General features: G+C 40.3%; 3 protein-coding genes across 4 annotated transcripts in view; all 3 read left to right on the top strand.

Moving 5' to 3' along the window:
- The first annotated feature begins 2,122 nt into the window (after positions 1-2,122).
- Positions 2,123-4,666, top strand: LOC108139379 (serine protease gd). The gene is made up of 4 exons (XM_017262105.2): positions 2,123-2,443; positions 2,831-2,996; positions 3,423-4,059; positions 4,117-4,666. Exons 1-4 carry the CDS (start codon positions 2,234-2,236, stop codon positions 4,538-4,540), a joined length of 1,437 nt encoding a protein of 478 aa, XP_017117594.1. The 5' UTR covers positions 2,123-2,233; the 3' UTR covers positions 4,541-4,666.
- A 482-nt stretch (positions 4,667-5,148) lies between these two features.
- On the top strand, positions 5,149-7,452 carry LOC108139135 (serine protease gd-like). The gene is made up of 4 exons (XM_017261748.2): positions 5,149-5,459; positions 5,734-5,899; positions 6,283-6,907; positions 6,965-7,452. Exons 1-4 carry the CDS (start codon positions 5,250-5,252, stop codon positions 7,386-7,388), a joined length of 1,425 nt encoding a protein of 474 aa, XP_017117237.1. The 5' UTR covers positions 5,149-5,249; the 3' UTR covers positions 7,389-7,452.
- A 625-nt stretch (positions 7,453-8,077) lies between these two features.
- Positions 8,078-16,867, top strand: part of LOC108139278 (dopamine receptor 1) — a 37,800-nt gene continuing 29,010 nt past the window's right edge. For both annotated transcript variants that reach the window (XM_017261974.2, XM_017261975.2), the window contains exon 1: positions 8,078-8,897. In XM_017261974.2, coding sequence (XP_017117463.1) covers positions 8,586-8,897 — 312 coding nt within the window. In that variant the 5' untranslated portion in view covers positions 8,078-8,585. The remainder of the gene's footprint in view (positions 8,898-16,867) is intronic.

Raw genomic sequence — 16,867 nt, forward strand, 5'->3', positions numbered from 1 at the left:
ATTTTTAACTTTATATACTAACGGTATATAATACTGAGATAAACAAGAAAGAAAGCAAACTTCGGCAAGCCGAAGTTCATATACCCTTGCAGCTATTGCATGAATTAAATACTTTTGAAAACATTTAAATTATGATTTACTTGAGTATATACTGAAAAACAGTGAAGCTATGATGATTTGCAGCTCAATTATTAGATAGTTATTTTATATATTTTTATTAGTTCTATGGGAGCTATATGATATAGACGTCCGATTTTGATAAAATTAAAACCATAATTCTGAAATAATTAAACATTGCCATATGTCGAAGAACTAAACAAAAAATTAAAAAACAGAAAAGTTATAATTTTTTTTCATTTAGTTCTCCGATTGTTCCTATGGGACCTATATGATATAGTCGTCCGACTTTGATGAAATTTAAACCGTAAATCGAAAATATTTAACCATTACTAAATGTCGAAGAACTAAACAAAAAATTAAAAAACAGCAAAGTTATAATTTTTTTTCATTTATTTTTCCGATTGTTCCAATGGGAGCTATATGCTATAGTCGTCCGATTTTGATGAAATTTAAAACGTAAATCGGAAATATTTAACCATTTCTATACGTCGAAGAACTAAACAAAAAATTAAAAAACAGCAAAGTTATAATTTTTTTTCATTTATTTTTCCGATTGTTCCTATGGGAGCTATATGCTATAGTCGTCCGATTTTGATGAAATTTAAACCGTAAATCGGAAATATTTAACCATTACTAAATGTCGAAGAACTAAACAAAAAATTAAAAAACAGCAAAGTTATAATTTTTTTTCATTTATTTTTCCGATTGTTCCTATGGGAGCTATATGCTATAGTCGTCCAATAGAAAGACAACTTTTGGGAAAGTTTCATGCAGATAGCTTTAAAACTGAGAGACTAGTTTGCATATAAACGGACGGACAGACGGACAGACGGACAGACGGACATGGCTAGATCGACTCGCCTAGTGATGCTGATCAAGAATATATATACTTTATAGGGTCGGAGATGTCTCCTTCACTGCGTTGCAAACTTCTGACTGAAATTATAATACCCTCTGCAAGGGTATAAAAATCAACAATATGGAAAAAACGTACCTTTCCACTTGTTTTTATACCCTTGCAGAGGGTATTATAATTTCAGTCAGAAGTTTGCAACGCAGTAAAGAAGACATCTCCGACCCTATAAAGTGTATATATTCTTGATCAGCATCACTAGGCGAGTCGATCTAGCCATGTCCGTCTGTCCGTCCGTCTGTCCGTCTGTCCGTCCGTTTATATGCAAACTAGTCTCTCAGTTTTAAAGCTATCTGCATGAAACTTTCCCAAAAGTTGTCTTTCTATTGCAGGTAGTATATAAGTCGGAACGAGCCGGATCGGACGACTATAGCATATAGCTCCCATAGGAACAATCGGAAAAATAAATTAAAAAAATTATAACTTTGCTGTTTTTTAATTTTTTGTTTAGTTCTTCGACATTTAGTAATGGTTAAATATTTTCGATTTACGGTTTAAATTTCATCAAAGTCGGACGACTATATCATATAGCTCCTATAGAAACAATCGGAGAAATAAATGAAAAAAAAATTATAACTTTTCTGTTTTTTAATTTTTTGTTTAGTTCTTCGACATATGGCAATGTTTAATTATTTCAGAATTATGGTTTAAATTTTATCAAAATCGGACGTCTATATCATATAGCTCCCATAGAACTAATAAAAATATATAAAATAAATATCTAATAATTGAGCTGCAAATCATCATAGCTTCACTGTTTTTCAGTATATACTGAAGTAAATCATAATTTAAATGTTTTCAAAAGTATTTAATTCATGCAATAGCTGCAAGGGTATATGAACTTCGGCTTGCCGAAGTTTGCTTTCTTTCTTGTTTTTTTTTGGTTTTTTTTTCAGTGGATGTAAATAAACCATTAAAAGTTTAAACGACGGAGGAATCTCCCAACACACTCGTGCCGGAAATCGAGTAACTAACTCTGATCAGGTTGAGAGAGACCAAAAGCTTTGTCTCGAATCTGAATCTGACTATTCAGCTAGATCGGAAACTAATGCGAATTAGCTGAGCCAATACCAATCATTCATCGCGCGACTTTCATTGAGTGCGGTTTCAATCTGTAATTCTAGAGCGCAAAACTCTGGCATTGCAGTTGCATTTGTTTTTTGTTTACATTTATCGTTCCGGAAGGGCTCTACGTTCGTCATGTGCCAAGTCAAACTGTTCGGTTTCCTGATTACGATATTGCAAATCTGCTTAATAAGCAGTCAAAATCTGCCGTTTATTGCCTGTCCGGATCTATTTCGGTACCTGGAATACAATAATGAGTATATAGGACATCTCCAACTAGTTTTGGATAACCAGAACACGGATAACGTAGTGCGTGTTGAACTTTCGCAGCGTGGCAGAAGGACGGTAAGATTTGATTCGCTTAAAATTAGGTGTTATGTCAGTGCTATTGGGCATTGACCTCACTTCCAGATTGGATGCCTGATTTCCCTTTATCAAGCTTGACGAGCTCGCTGGTCAAGTTGATTTTCATGGGAATTGCATGGCTGATAAGACAAATCACGCTCGGGAAAAACCCCTTCGCCGAAAGCTCCCCAGTTCGATTCTCTGCCGCTTTTCTCAAAGTTGTGGAACGGGTTTGCCGTACGCTCGAAGATATGTCGCCCGGGCTCAGCCGGCAATGTTATTATTGTTCTGCTTGAGGTTCGGTTTTGCCAGTTGAGTTTTGTTTGCAAATTTGCTCCCTGTGACAACGATTGGATTTTATAGTTGCCCTCTGGTGTTTTCTTTCAGTCTGAACCGGGATCCCTCAACTTCTTGGAGAACGAGGAGTCGCTCAAATTTCGCTTGTCCAACAATGAGCCTGTCAACTACCGAATCGACTTTCCCACGCCGGGTGTGGTGCCCAAACTTACCATGGTTTCGATCAATGGAGAAGTTGTGTGCCAAGCCAAGCCGTGTAAGTATATCTTTGGATTGACTTACACGAAATTCACTTGAAACATTTAAAGAAGGAAAAGTGCTTCTGAATCCATAAAAAATGTATTGTGTTGTAAATTCTAATTTTTGAATTACAAGCCAACCAAAAACACTATTGTACCAATTTAGAAAAGAGATAAGGTGGTTTATTGACCAAAAATGTATAGTTTTTTCCAAAGTCTTAAATCGTCTTTGAGGATATATCGTATATTCCTTAAGGACGATTTGAAAAAATGTTCGTTTAAAATTTCACAAGCCTAGATGTCTAGTTAACTACATCTTGTTAAAAACAAAACAAGTTCTGTTTTTAATTTACAAGCATAGATGCCTAGTTAATTATATGTAGCATTTTCTGCATATCTTTATTATATTTAATAAATTGATAACCTATTTTTTTTCTTAAAAGTTGGAGCACCTAGCACAAGGCTATCTTTATCCCGTACTCTGCGAACAACTGTTCCTTTGGCGGCTTTGCCGACACCTGAGCGGTCCCAGCCCCCCCTGCGGTCCCAGGAACAGGATCCCTCTCAGAGAAGCCGACAACAACAGCCTCCTCCAAGGCCGAGGCCCCAAGGACCCAGGTTCGAGAGCACAACCAGAACACCACCACCACCACCACCACCTTTGGTCCCGCCCGTGCAAGCCACCAAGTCCGTTCCCCGGACAATCGGACAGCTGAGTGGAGTTTGTGGGCGGGAGAAGACCATCCAGACGCCCTTCATCCACAACGGAATCGAGGTGGAACGTGGTCAGCTGCCCTGGATGGCGGCCCTCTTCGAGCTCGTAGGCAGGGACTACAACTTTTTATGCGGAGGAACCCTAATCTCGGCCAGAACGGTGATCTCGGCGGCCCACTGTTTCCGCTTCGGCAGCCGGAGTTTGCCAGCTGAAAGGACTACGGTCTCACTGGGTCGAATTTCTCTCGACTTGATATCACCCGGAAAAACTAGTGGCGTATCACTTCTTTTGCTGCACCAGGACTACAATCCCAATGTTTACACCGATGCGGATTTAGCTCTGCTCCAATTGACTGAGACTATTCAGTGAGAACTAGTGAAAATGATAAAAAATGCATAATTTCATTTAAAGAACACTTTCAGATTTAATGACTACATAAAGCCCATTTGCTTGTGGAACGAGAACTTTCTGCTGGACCTGCCCTCGGGCTACAAGTCCTACGTGGCTGGTTGGGGAGAGGACGAGAAGGGCAACCGGAACACGCGGCTGGCCAAGATGACGGACACGGACATCATCACCCACTCGGAGTGCCGCGGCAACCTCTCCGAGGAGAATGCGCGCTTCATCACCTCGCACACGATCTGCGCCAGCAATGCCCAGGCCTCAGGACCCTGTAGTGGCGACTTCGGCGGAGGGCTGATGCTCCAAGAGGAGGACATATGGATGCTTAGGGGCGTCGTTTCGGCCGGACAGCGAATGACCAACCGATGCAACCTTACGTTGCCCGTCATCTACACCGATGTGGCCAAGCACATCGAATGGCTGCTGCGAAGCATGTGGTTTTGAGACATACTGTGCGACGAAATAGTTGAACTAAGTGCCAAAGTACTGAGAGACCATATGGTTAATAGTGAGATTAACTTAAACTTATTTAATGAATACAAAACGTTTTATACCTTGAAGAAGGTAAAATTTTTGTTTAATTCATGTTGTATATACATTTTTTTTACCAATATTATGGAACAAGTAAGTGAAAAGCCATTATTATTCTACATTGTTTTGATAACTACACAATTTAAATTGTATATTTTTTGGAACTTAAAATTGTCTTACTTTAATGGATAAAAAATCAAAACATCGGAGGAAATCAGATTTAACTATATATTTTAATTTAAGATGCTAATACTGATTTAAAAAGGTCAAACTATTGTTTCCTTACATTTGCAATATTATTTTGATTTTAATTTAGTGCTCATTAAAAGAGCTCTTAAGACGGCTGAATCTCTCAGTACGGTCATGATAGAACAAGTATGTAATCGAGTTACTTATTCTGATCAGGTTGAGAGAGTCAACAGATTTGTCTCGAATCGTACTGTTCATCTAGATCGGAAGCTATTGAGAATTTATTGCGCTAAAACCAATCATTCATCGCGAGACTCTCATTGAGTGCGGTTTCCGGAGCGCTTTTATCTGTGATTCTAGACTGTAAAACTGTGAAATTGCAGTCGCATTTTGTTTTATAAATATTTATTGTTTCGGAAGGCGTGCGTTCGTTATGTGCCAGATGCAACTGTTGGGTGTTCTCATCACCATATTGCAGATCAACCTTATTACCGGTCAAAATCTGCCCTTTATTGCCTGTCCGGATATCTTTCAGTATCAGGAATACGGAAATGAGTATAAGGGACTTTTGAAATTATTTCTAAATAAAGATGTGGAAAACGAGATGCGTGTCGACTTTTCGCAGCCCGGTAGAACGGAACCGGTAAGACTTCCCGAGTTTACCGAGCATAAGCCTCCCTCCCAATGTGGATGCTTGATTTCCCACTACTGATAATGACTCCTTAAAGTTGGGAAACAGGTTTAACGTTGAGAGAGCTACTGTCCAAGCTCAGCTGGCAATTTTATTATTTTTCTGTCTGAGCTTCAGTCTCGCAAGTTGACAAAAGTGTTTATGTTTGCCCCCGTGACGTCGACTGAAATTTACAAATGTTGACTAAATCTGGCTTGAAGCATTTGATTACTAATTTTTCTTCTAGGACTCCCCGGGATATTTTGGCTTATCAGATGATGAGAAGTCGGTAATTTTAAACATGATAAACAATAAGCCCATAAACTTCAAAATTGATTTTCCCACGCCGGGTGTAGTGCCCAAACTTACAATGGTGTCGCTCAATGGAGATACTGTGTGTCAGGCTATGCCGTGTAAGTGAATGTTTTGTTTTATTTTTGGGTTATCCGATAATGTAAAATAGGTTTATACATAACATATAATCAAAAACTGAAAACATATTTATTTAATTTACAATATAATTTTTTTTAACTGTGACCGAAAATACTCGTTATATGGTCCTTTTATTTTTAAAATTCTTTGATTTGGCTGATAGTAGACAAGTGTTTAATGGAGCTTAATTGTTTTCAAATTTTAATGGTATTTGTAGTTTTGTTTGTAATTTTTTTTATAGCAAGAAAGGAAGCAAAAGCATTAACAAATAATTTGACCAACAAAAATATGACTTATTAAGAACAAAATGTAATCTTTTTATAAAATTAATGATTCTAACAATGTTCTCTTTTTCGGCTTTAAGTTGAACCCCCCAGCATTACACTAACTTTGACGCGAAGGCTGGGAGTGTCTATTCCTTGGAATAATCCCCACTGGACAGGACTGTCCCAAGGACAGGAGCCCCCTCAGAGAAGCCGCCCCCAACAGCTTGCCCCAAGCCCGCGGCCACAACAAGTGCCACAGTTACCAAAGCTCGAGACCACGTCCAGAGCTCCACCACCACCACCTTTGATCCCGCCCGTGCAATCCACCAAGTCCGTTCCCCGGACAATCGGACAGCTGAGTGGAGTCTGTGGGCGGGAGAAGACCATCCAGACGCCCTTCATCCACAACGGAATTGAGGTGGAGCGTGGTCAGCTGCCCTGGATGGCGGCCCTTTTCGAGCTCGTGGGAAGGGACTACAACTTTCTATGCGGAGGAACCCTAATCTCGGCCAGAACGGTGATCTCGGCGGCCCACTGCTTCCGCTTCGGCAGCCGGAGCTTGACAGCTGAAAGGACTACGGTCTCACTGGGTCGAATTTCTCTCGACTTGATATCACCCGGAAAAACTAGTGGCGTATCACTTCTTTTGCTGCACCAGGACTACAATCCCAATGTTTACACCGATGCGGATTTGGCTCTGCTTCAATTGACAGAGACTATTCAGTGAGAACTAGTGAAAATGATAAATAATGCATAATTTCATTTAAATAACACTTTCAGATTTAATGACTACATAAAGCCCATTTGCTTGTGGAACGAGAACTTTCTGCTGGACCTGCCCTCGGGCTACAAGTCCTACGTGGCTGGTTGGGGAGAGGACGAGAAGGGCAACCGGAACACGCGGCTGGCCAAGATGACGGACACGGACATCATCACCCACTCGGAGTGCCGCGGCAACCTCTCCGAGGAGAATGCGCGCTTCATCACCTCGCACACGATCTGCGCCAGCAATGCCCAGGCCTCTGGACCCTGTAGTGGCGACTCCGGCGGAGGGCTGATGCTCCAAGAGGAGGACATCTGGATGCTAAGGGGCGTCGTTTCGGCCGGACAGCGAATGACCAACCGATGCAACCTCACGCTGCCCGTTATCTACACGGATGTGGCCAAGCATATCGAATGGCTACTGGGCAGCATGTGGTTTTGAGAGATTATCTGATGGATTGGGTGCCGCGAATGCTAAAATAAATGATAAAGTAGCTAGTTCCGAATGTAACGTAAGCTTATTCATTACACTTACAGCCAGATAGAAACGGGTAGAGTTAACATATTTACTTTTTAATTTGGAGTTGCCCAAGAGTAAGCCCCAAACAGTCTTTAAAATTTCTCTTAAAACATAAAGAAACTAAAGTTGTTTTCCAGAACTTAGAGTACCCCATTTGCAAGGGTCTTTCAATTGAAAGATTGCATCGGCCTGCAGGTCTGCCGGCGGCGATTTGTCAAAGCCAGCAATTGCATTCCATTTGCATGCAGTTGAGGCAGTCACAGTCACTCGGCTTCGTATCATCGTTCTCTGTCTGCTAATGAGAACAAATGGAGGTGGCGGTTAGAATCGCGCCGGAATCGCTTTCAAATCGCTGGGAAAACGCGTCGGTGGCACAACAGGTGCTTTTCGCTCTTCTCAGCTCTCTCGAAAGCTGCGCGGCGCACATATTCCGTCTACTGAACGGCGCATCCTGTTGAATGGACACCTTCGGCTCCGGCGGAATTGGAAAGTTGTTGCATACTCTACGGCATTGGTCGCTCGCCGCGGTCTCCGGCGTTCTCGGCGTACTCGTATTGAAACTGAAACTGAAGCCGTTAGTCGTGCATGTCCAGACAGTCGACGTTCAGACTTCAGTTCGCACGGTTCGGCAAGCGGTGGCAGCCATTAATAACAAACCCCACAAAGAGCCATATCTAAAATCGCAGGGGCTCGGACTTAATCCCGTGTGCCGATCGAGAATTCTTGACGGGCGTGCGTGCGAGTGTGTGCAAAGTGTTGCGGAGTGTGTGCGTGTGTGTGTGCAGATGATATAAACCACCCAACAACCAGCATATATAATTAATAATTCAAGGACTGACTTTAATGCTGCAATTTGGCCTGATTGATGGCTAAACATGACTCTTGGTCGCGTTTTCCGCGATGTTTGCAAAAGGGTACACCCAGCCTGAATCTGGTATCCTGCCGCATTTAGAATCGAAGCTTATTAGCAGAATGCTGCATTGCCGTATTCGGGCAATTTGTTGCCTCACCCCCAACTGAGAGTCGAACGGAGAGAAGAGGAAACAACCATCAGCCACACCCCTCCAACACGGTCCTAATTTCAGTTCAGCTTCATCAAATTTCACCAACTTTCATCCAATGACAAATGCAATGCGGGCGATTGCTGCACTCGCTCTGACGGCCGCCAGTGCAGGAGTGGTCTCGGTGGCTGCCTCGGTGGTCAGCACCACCAGTTCCAGCAGCAGCAGCACCTCCTCCACCACCAGCACCTCCATAACGGGTGGCGGCACCACCATCAGCGGGACCAGTGGCAACAGTAGCAGCGGACTCGCCTCGAATTCCTCGCTGCTGGACGCCGATCACCTGCCGCTGCAGTTGACCACGGCCAAGGTGGACCTGGACATTGAAATCGACATTCAACTGCTGACAAATGGCTACGATGGCACAACGGTGAGTGCAAGGAGGTGGGGCAAGGTGGCACGGGAGTGGGTCGATTGTATTTATGTGGCTGCCAACGAGGCATTCATTGGGCTTTGGCTTTGGCTTTGGCTTTCGCGCCGGCTTCAGCTTTAGCTTTATGTCCGATGTGCAGCTCGTTAAATTCGCTGCTCAGAGGAAAAAATACAAGTACACCTAAATATATATTCCAAATAAATATTTGGCCAGTGAAAGTTAGTCAAAAATTAATGTTAAAAATAATAATAATAACAAACAAAATGTTGATTCCTTATTTTCAAATGCAATAAAAAAAAAGTTTTCAAAATTTGACTGAATTTTATGATTTGGTTTCGTTTCAAATACCACAATTTAAATTTAAGACATAGCTTTATATTCTAATTTTTTTATAGACAATAAAGTACTAAAACGATAGAGAACTAAACTGTTTATAATCAGGTCGTGAAATGATTTTTTGTATATATTAGTTTTGAAACGCTATTTTGGAACTTTGGAAAAGGACTTCTGAGCAGTAATTTATTTGTATATTTATTTATTTTTGTTTGTGTAGCTTCAGGTATCCATTGCTGCCACTGTAATTCAGAATGTCTTTGTCTTCGATCGGGCAATGGCGGGTTTGGCGTGTCTGAACATTTCACTTTTATTACGTACTGGCATATTTCCCGAACATTGTCGTATAGTTCTGGCTGGTTCGCTGGTTTATGGGGCGTATACGCAATCTAGCAGCAGATTACTTAATGAATTGTCAAGACAATGGGGTACACAAAAATTCCCTTATGAGCGGGGTGATTATCACACGATTTTTACACATCCCACACGCCTTCATAATATTTAATACAAAGTTTAAATTATCACAAAAGCTTGGGAGTCAGCAAAAGTTTTCTCCGTTGGCATTCCTTTTAATTTATTTCACTTCTAGCCAACCAGCTGGTAAATGAAAATGAATGTGAGCCTCATTAGCAGCCAACACATAGGGAAACTTTTGCCAGCATACACACCTCCATCGATGCATAATCGGGCTCTCAAAAGGAACACCGTCAAGGATGTATACCGAAACCAAAGTTTATCCCTTTTTTCGCTCGTGTGTTTTTTATTTTTCCTTTTTTTCGGTGCTTTTTGCGGGAGAACGAGCAATTTACGTGCTTGGTGTGGCAGCAGTAAAGGATATGAGCCAACGTATGCTGACGACGGAGATATAGATCTAAATACTTGTTGTGCGGAACGACAAAGTTGTGCTCATCTGTTCGCACGTTTAACTTTCAATCGAATGTAAATAATGAGTACTACGTAAGTTGGGTAAAAACGCGCCGGGGGAACTGCTGACATTTATCGCAGGATCATGTTGTCATCACGTTTATGTGCCGCACATTTTCCACGTAAATAGATTTTCAACTAATTTATAAACAGTTGAGGGCGTATTTAATCTGTTTTAGCAAACGCTAATGGAACTGGGTCATTTTAAGCTAATTGCCAGATTAAACGTTTTAGGTTTTGATGATGAATTTTTAGTGAGTGCACTTCTGTTGTAGAGGCAATTTAGTTTTGACTCAATTGATGTAAGCTAACCGCAGGTTGACACTGACACTTGTCCCCTTCATCTGTTAACAGTAAATTGTCTTTCGGGGCGTCGTCGGTTTTCCCCGTTTCTTTCTTTTGACATTTGCATAATGCATCACGCATACGCCGCGTTGTGCAATCTAATTGAATTATTAGTCTGCACTCGACAAATCTTGGCTGCATGAATAAAAGTTTGTTTATGTTCGTTCTTTTCGTGAACAGTCCTCCGCTCTTCATCGTCCCCCTCAATCCATTGTGTTTTTTCGTTCTTGGATGGAATTTCTAGTCGCGAGGAAAAACTTTGGCTTGCCATTGTTCGCAGACTTTGCATAGCAATAATAATAAAATATTAATAGCCTTATTTGTTATTGCTGCTGCCATGTGGATTGCGCTTTCCATTCAGCAAATCCACCTCCATTGTTGTTCCACCGCATATATACATATATATATTTGATTTGAACCAGAGCCTTTGGAATTCGGCAAATTTCCGCAAGCAATTTGTCCAAATCAGTGGGCTGCAGACGTGGGGGGCGTGGCCTTTGGCTATCGATAGCCTGCCAATTGAAATCGGGCCTACGAGACCAACAATAATTGTTTGCTTTGGCGTCTAAGCAAATTATTTGAGTATAATTGAAGGCAATTTCTCATTGCCCTAAAGCTTATTGCTTTTGTGATATTCCTATCAATAGCATTTAATCAACGTGAAAACTAAATTTTAGCCTTATAAACAGTAAGGTAAAATCAAAAACTAAAGCTAAAATGCTTATCTCCATTCTATATATAGTTCAAATGATATTGATTATTTTCCGAGGGCTTAGTAAATATAGATTAATCATACTTATCACTGATTTTATCACTGAATTCTGAACGTTTATTAATTCTGAAATTTGAATCATATTTCTCACTGATAGCAAAGATACAACAATGAAAATAAGACTGATTTAAGCAATGCATGTTCCTAATTATTTTAAAATATAACTTTTTTTAAAAAATTTAAATCAAATTATAGATAGAAGAAGCTTACTCTTTTAATGATTTCTTTTTTATAGTTTATGCAGAACAAACGTCAAAGTGGTTTTTATAAAATGCTTCTTCTCCATCTATATAATCGTATACTTAGCTTAGTTATTGATGCAATTTTGTTGTTGAAGTATTTAACTTATTATTTTAATATTAATTTAATTAAGTTTTTTATTTGGTTTTGCAATTAAATGTTCCCATTCTAAATTTGATTCCTTCGCTCTGCTATTTTCAATTAGATCCTGACCCCAAAAAACAAGGAGTCTGAGACTCGGATAAATGGCACCAATTTCGCCTAATTAAATGTGTGTGACAGCTGCCTGCCATAATCACGGGGGTAGCCGCAATATAAATGAGCAACACGATACGGGTCACGAATATATGGGGTACATTTATGTATATATAGAAACCGCATGGGACACACACATGCCAGCACCACGGCGAAATGAAGGTGCATCCCGATCCGGCCATAGTGGCCATTCACATTAGTCTTGCCCACAAGAACCACAGTGTGTTTGTGTAGGTGTTGCCATTTAATTGCACTCTCCTCTCTTTTCCAAGGATCCGTTCATTTTTTACTCGGTTGGAGGCAAAAAAGGAAAAGCAAATGAAAATAGCAGGTTTTTCGTGATTTTTATGTTGTCTGCATTTCGTTTACCTGTTTCATTTAAGGGTCAGGTGAATGGAGCTAAAAATTCTCGACGAGCACTCAAAGGGATTCAGTAAACTCAAAAAGGCTCGCTGCTGATTGACCATAAACCCCATTTTTATTTGCTGCTGCTAGTCCATGTGTGTGCTCGGGTTCTTTTTGCTTATTTGTTGTCCTTTTGTAGCCATTTTTTATGGCGCTCTCCTCTTCGAGTTGAGCCACTGGCATCAGTGACTCGGCAATGACACAAAAGTGCAGAACGATTACTCGTGACAAGTCAATTTAATGGGGCCACGACCATATAATATTCCTAGGGTCATGTCAATCACCCGCGCCGGGTGTGCAAGTTTGCCAGCTATTGCCAAAAATACAATCAAGATAATCGACAACATTGTTATTGTTGAGAAATCTGAGTATTTTCTTAGACACTGAGCAAAACTATTTAAAGTAAATAAGTGGGTAGCTGATCTGGGATTCGAATTTGAAATGTATTTTATTTGCGGGCATCTAAGCATAATGAAATTGTAATCTGTCGTCCGGTAATCCTAATATATTTCATAGAATAGATTTTTTCCTCGTGCTAAAGCTTTAAAAAAATCCTCGTACAGAAGAAGGAGAAACTCAATATTTCTCAAACATGAGTCCTTCTGCCAATAGAACCACTGTTCAAGTGCGAGAAACTTGACACGGCTTGGATATATCCAAGAGATACAGTCCTATCTGCCATTCTAGTTTCCACTTTTACTACTTCCTTCAATTGAAACAAGTGCAGTTGCATTGATGTATCTGTATTTACACTCTTGTGACGTATGTAAAAGTGCATTGGTGTCTGTGTGCCGACGACACTTGTGCGAGTTAACGGAATGTTTGTGTTAAGCACACAACTGAGTGCCAATGACTGACAACGTTCACTTGCAAAGTTTTTCACTCCGGTTGAGAGGGAAATCCCAAAAGGAGAGTATATGCCTGGAAAAAAGTATATAATCGATGCAGCTGCAAAAGTGTGGGATGGGTAGATGAGTACCATGAAGATTAAGTTGGATAGAGTGACTGGTGGAGAACGGAGACTGCACTTACAATCAGCTTAAGCGCCTCTGCAAGTTCTTCCCTGCGATGCGCTCCAACCCGTCAAAGTCATCTCCTGTCGCAGCTAATTATCCTGACGTCGACAATATGCCCGAGGCAAATCAACAAGGCAATTTGCTGAATAGCTGCCAAAACAAGCAATCGCCGGCTCCCCGAAAATTGGCAGGCAATAGAGCAGCAATAAGGCAAACAGGGCAGAGCATTTGATTTACCTGCCAAGATACACACAATGGCCAATCGCAGCCAAGCAATCTGGTTTTCGTAATTGTCATTGCTGCTGGGTGTACTAGCATACAGACGTTAGTTCTTATCAAATTTAATATTGATCCGATAGCTAACAAATGAGCACTTAAATAACGTTTATGAATTTTAACAAATAAATGAGAAACAAAGTTATGACAACTCATATATCAATCAATGATCGACTTAGATTGACAATAAAACAAGAAACATTTATGTCAATCAGAAAATATCCACAAAACATTTACCTAAATAAAAGTTTCAACATTTGTTCAAATTCTGACTTTATTAATATATACATTTTAAATAATAATATATATGCATTGGTTGAAAATAGAGCCAGAAAAATGAACTTTTAAATAAAGATCCTAGTGAAAAGTTGTAAATTTATAAAACATTAATTAAGCTTTCGTAATTTTCAAAGTAAAATTGTTATTTGCCCTCATCAAAAATTTACAAGTTTCTGGTCAGCTTATCTTCCTGAGGTAATTAACGATGTTAAAAGCGCAACCAACTAAAGTATTTTCCAAGGATGTGCCACATCCACATGACTAAAGTATAATAAATTTTTAACAACATTTAGCCACAGCCAGAGGCAGAACTTGTGGTGTCCTTACTTCATGTCCATCACTGGGTCAGTTTAATTATTTATCCGTAGACAAATTCGACAGGAGCGTGTCAGAGTCCTGCTTGCGGTCGAATAGTGTCCCTGCCACGTCCGAAAAATGCTCGTCACTCAGCGCAAGTGTGATAATCCCGCTGGAGGGCGAATAAACTTGTTATCCATCAGAGCCAGGCGGGGAATGTAATTAGTTCATTCATAATTGAGGGCGCTGCTCATCTTGGGAAGTGCTCATGTGGAGGAGGAAAATCCCTACTTAATGTCACACACTTTTCCGCGCCATCAGGCGCTCATTTGCATTTAATGCCCATGCATACATACATAGATGGGGCCTCAATTACGACAGTCCTGACAGCTAGACACATGTGTCTGCAAGTATTTCCCCCTTTCTTGACTTTTAGCTTCGCTTAATTAAGCCGAAATTTCAACAATGAACATATACACACACACAAACACACACATCAGCAGAAGCAGCATTGTTGACAGCTGTCTGCAGGAGCAACTCCTTCTTGGTATCCTGGAGGCCCTTGCAATTGTCAACGGGCATTGACAGCTCAGACAATGGCCATCAGATGAGCGATATCTGACTTTCGCAATTGTCACTGCAGTTAGCATCTGCTCGTGTTTTCCTTCCCCCACTTTTCCATTGCCATGTTGCATAACGAGCCAGTAAACTTGGCTTGGCTTAGGCAAAACTTTAAGTTCTGTTGGAAAGTTTGCGAAGGCAAACAATAAATATTTGCTCGGCGCATAAATCAGCTGTCTACGCTCTAGTATTATCGTTCCTACGTGAGATTCCCATCCCGTTGTGTACATATGCCTTCCCACGACTTGCAAAAAGACTCCCACAGCATTTCTTGTTTATTGTAAGAATTTAAATGTATGCTAAACACCACGGCGTAGCGACTTTAGTTGGTTTTGGCCACCCATTCGAATCGGGTTCATTGCGCCCCAGAAACTCTGAATCGTGTGGGCAAAGTTCAAAGTGCAGGGAAATTGAAAATTTATTATTGCACTGAACACAACACGAGATATTGCGAACAGGTTTTGTAAGAAATCAAATTGAAATCTGCAGGGAAATTTAATATGACGTAGTCCACTGAACCAAATATAAGAAATTTGGGAGGACAATCTTAAGTTTTTTTAAGATTATCAAGCCTATTAACGTAAACAAAAAAATAAAATATTTTTAAAGTTTTAATTAATATAAAAAATACATAAAATATTGGTTTTAAAACAATTAATGAAAACCTAAAAGAATTGTAAGCCAGTAAAGTATTTTTTTGCTATAAAACCAGCCAAGTTATGTAAAAATATTATGTTTGTAACAAATTGTAAGAGAACCAAGTTCAAGAAGCATAATTAAATTTTGGTAGTCCTTAGCTGTAAAGTCATAGTAGCTAGACCCCCTATAAACATTTAAAAAAATGTTTGTGTTTCAAGTGTGTAAATTGTAAATTTCTTAAACGTTCGACAAGGAAATCGCATTATACATACAGAAATGCTCTTTGAACTGAAAAGTAAGCTGGAACACGGCAGCTATGTTTTCCCAAGGTCCTTGGCAATTGTGAAGAGTTTTCGGTCTAGTAATTGTACGGAGCACATAATTAACAACTATGCTGTGCCCTGGGTCATGTAGCTCTGGTTCTGTTGTTTGTTATCGTTGCCAGTCGTGTTGCCGTAGGCGGAAGTGCTCGAATGACACTGTAAAGTGTGGAGTACTAGGCGAGTCCCTTGGTGCCGTTTTGCTTATTATTCAGCCTGTCTGCCCGTCCTTTTCCACTTGTAAATCACACTACTTCCGCCTACCCAGGCGGCCAGACAAAGGACAGACAGTGGGACGAGCGGGCAACAATTCCGCCTTTTCCTGTCGTCCTGCCAACAGGTTTTCTGCCTTATTATTGTATGGCCTCCAGGTGGGTTTCGAGTGTGGGTGTGTGCTGACGTTTAATCAACGCATTGTGCTATTTAGCTCTGCAAACAATGCCAAAGCACCCAAGTGCGACTCTAGTCTGGTATTTCTCACATCCCGCCACGCAAGTCTGTGTCCTTTATTCTTCCCAGGAGCTGCTGCCTTTGCTCCTTGTTTTCTCTAATGGCCTTCGGGGAACGTGGACAACGAACATTTGTTGTCCACTTTTATTGCCAATTAAATGCAGTAACTTCTGTCACAGTTGTTCCTTCTGCTCCCCTTTCTCCAACTGTTTAAATTTCTTTTAGCACACACTTGGCAGATGCTTTCTTTATGCTTTCTCTTTGCGCGTTGTTCCGTGAAAACATCTAAATATTCGCTTATAGCTTTTAGAATAGGAGAATGAGCTTTAAAGCCGTTTACAGTTACCATCTTGTTTTATAAATTGTTGGAACTGTAAAGGATTTATTAGGCAGACCATAACAAAGAGCATAATCTTGATTATTTTAAGACACACCACAGACACAGACATTTTGTTTAACTAAAGCCTTTAAAAGTTTTAAATTTAAACTGTAATATAAAATGAAAAGTTTTTTAAAACTGACAATCAATTATTTTATTAAAAAGACAAACTGATAATTAAAAATATTCTCATTCAGTTTTGTCTTAAAAGTGACATCTGGTTGTATTCTCAATAATAAAATTTTATTAAGACACTCTCAATTTATAAAAAAATTCAGGTGGGAGCATCCCACTCCGATTGGCTGCAAATTGAATTTTTATCAGGTCCTTGGCCCTCTGATGTTAGCCATCGCAGAGTCACGCTTCCACTTCCGGGCTGTTAACTGTTTTTTAATGATGTCTTTGCCGCTGAAAAG

This window comes from Drosophila elegans, unplaced genomic scaffold (genome assembly GCF_018152505.1).
Source record: "Drosophila elegans isolate 14027-0461.03 unplaced genomic scaffold, ASM1815250v1 contig_476, whole genome shotgun sequence".
Lineage (NCBI taxonomy): Eukaryota > Metazoa > Arthropoda > Insecta > Diptera > Drosophilidae > Drosophila > Drosophila elegans.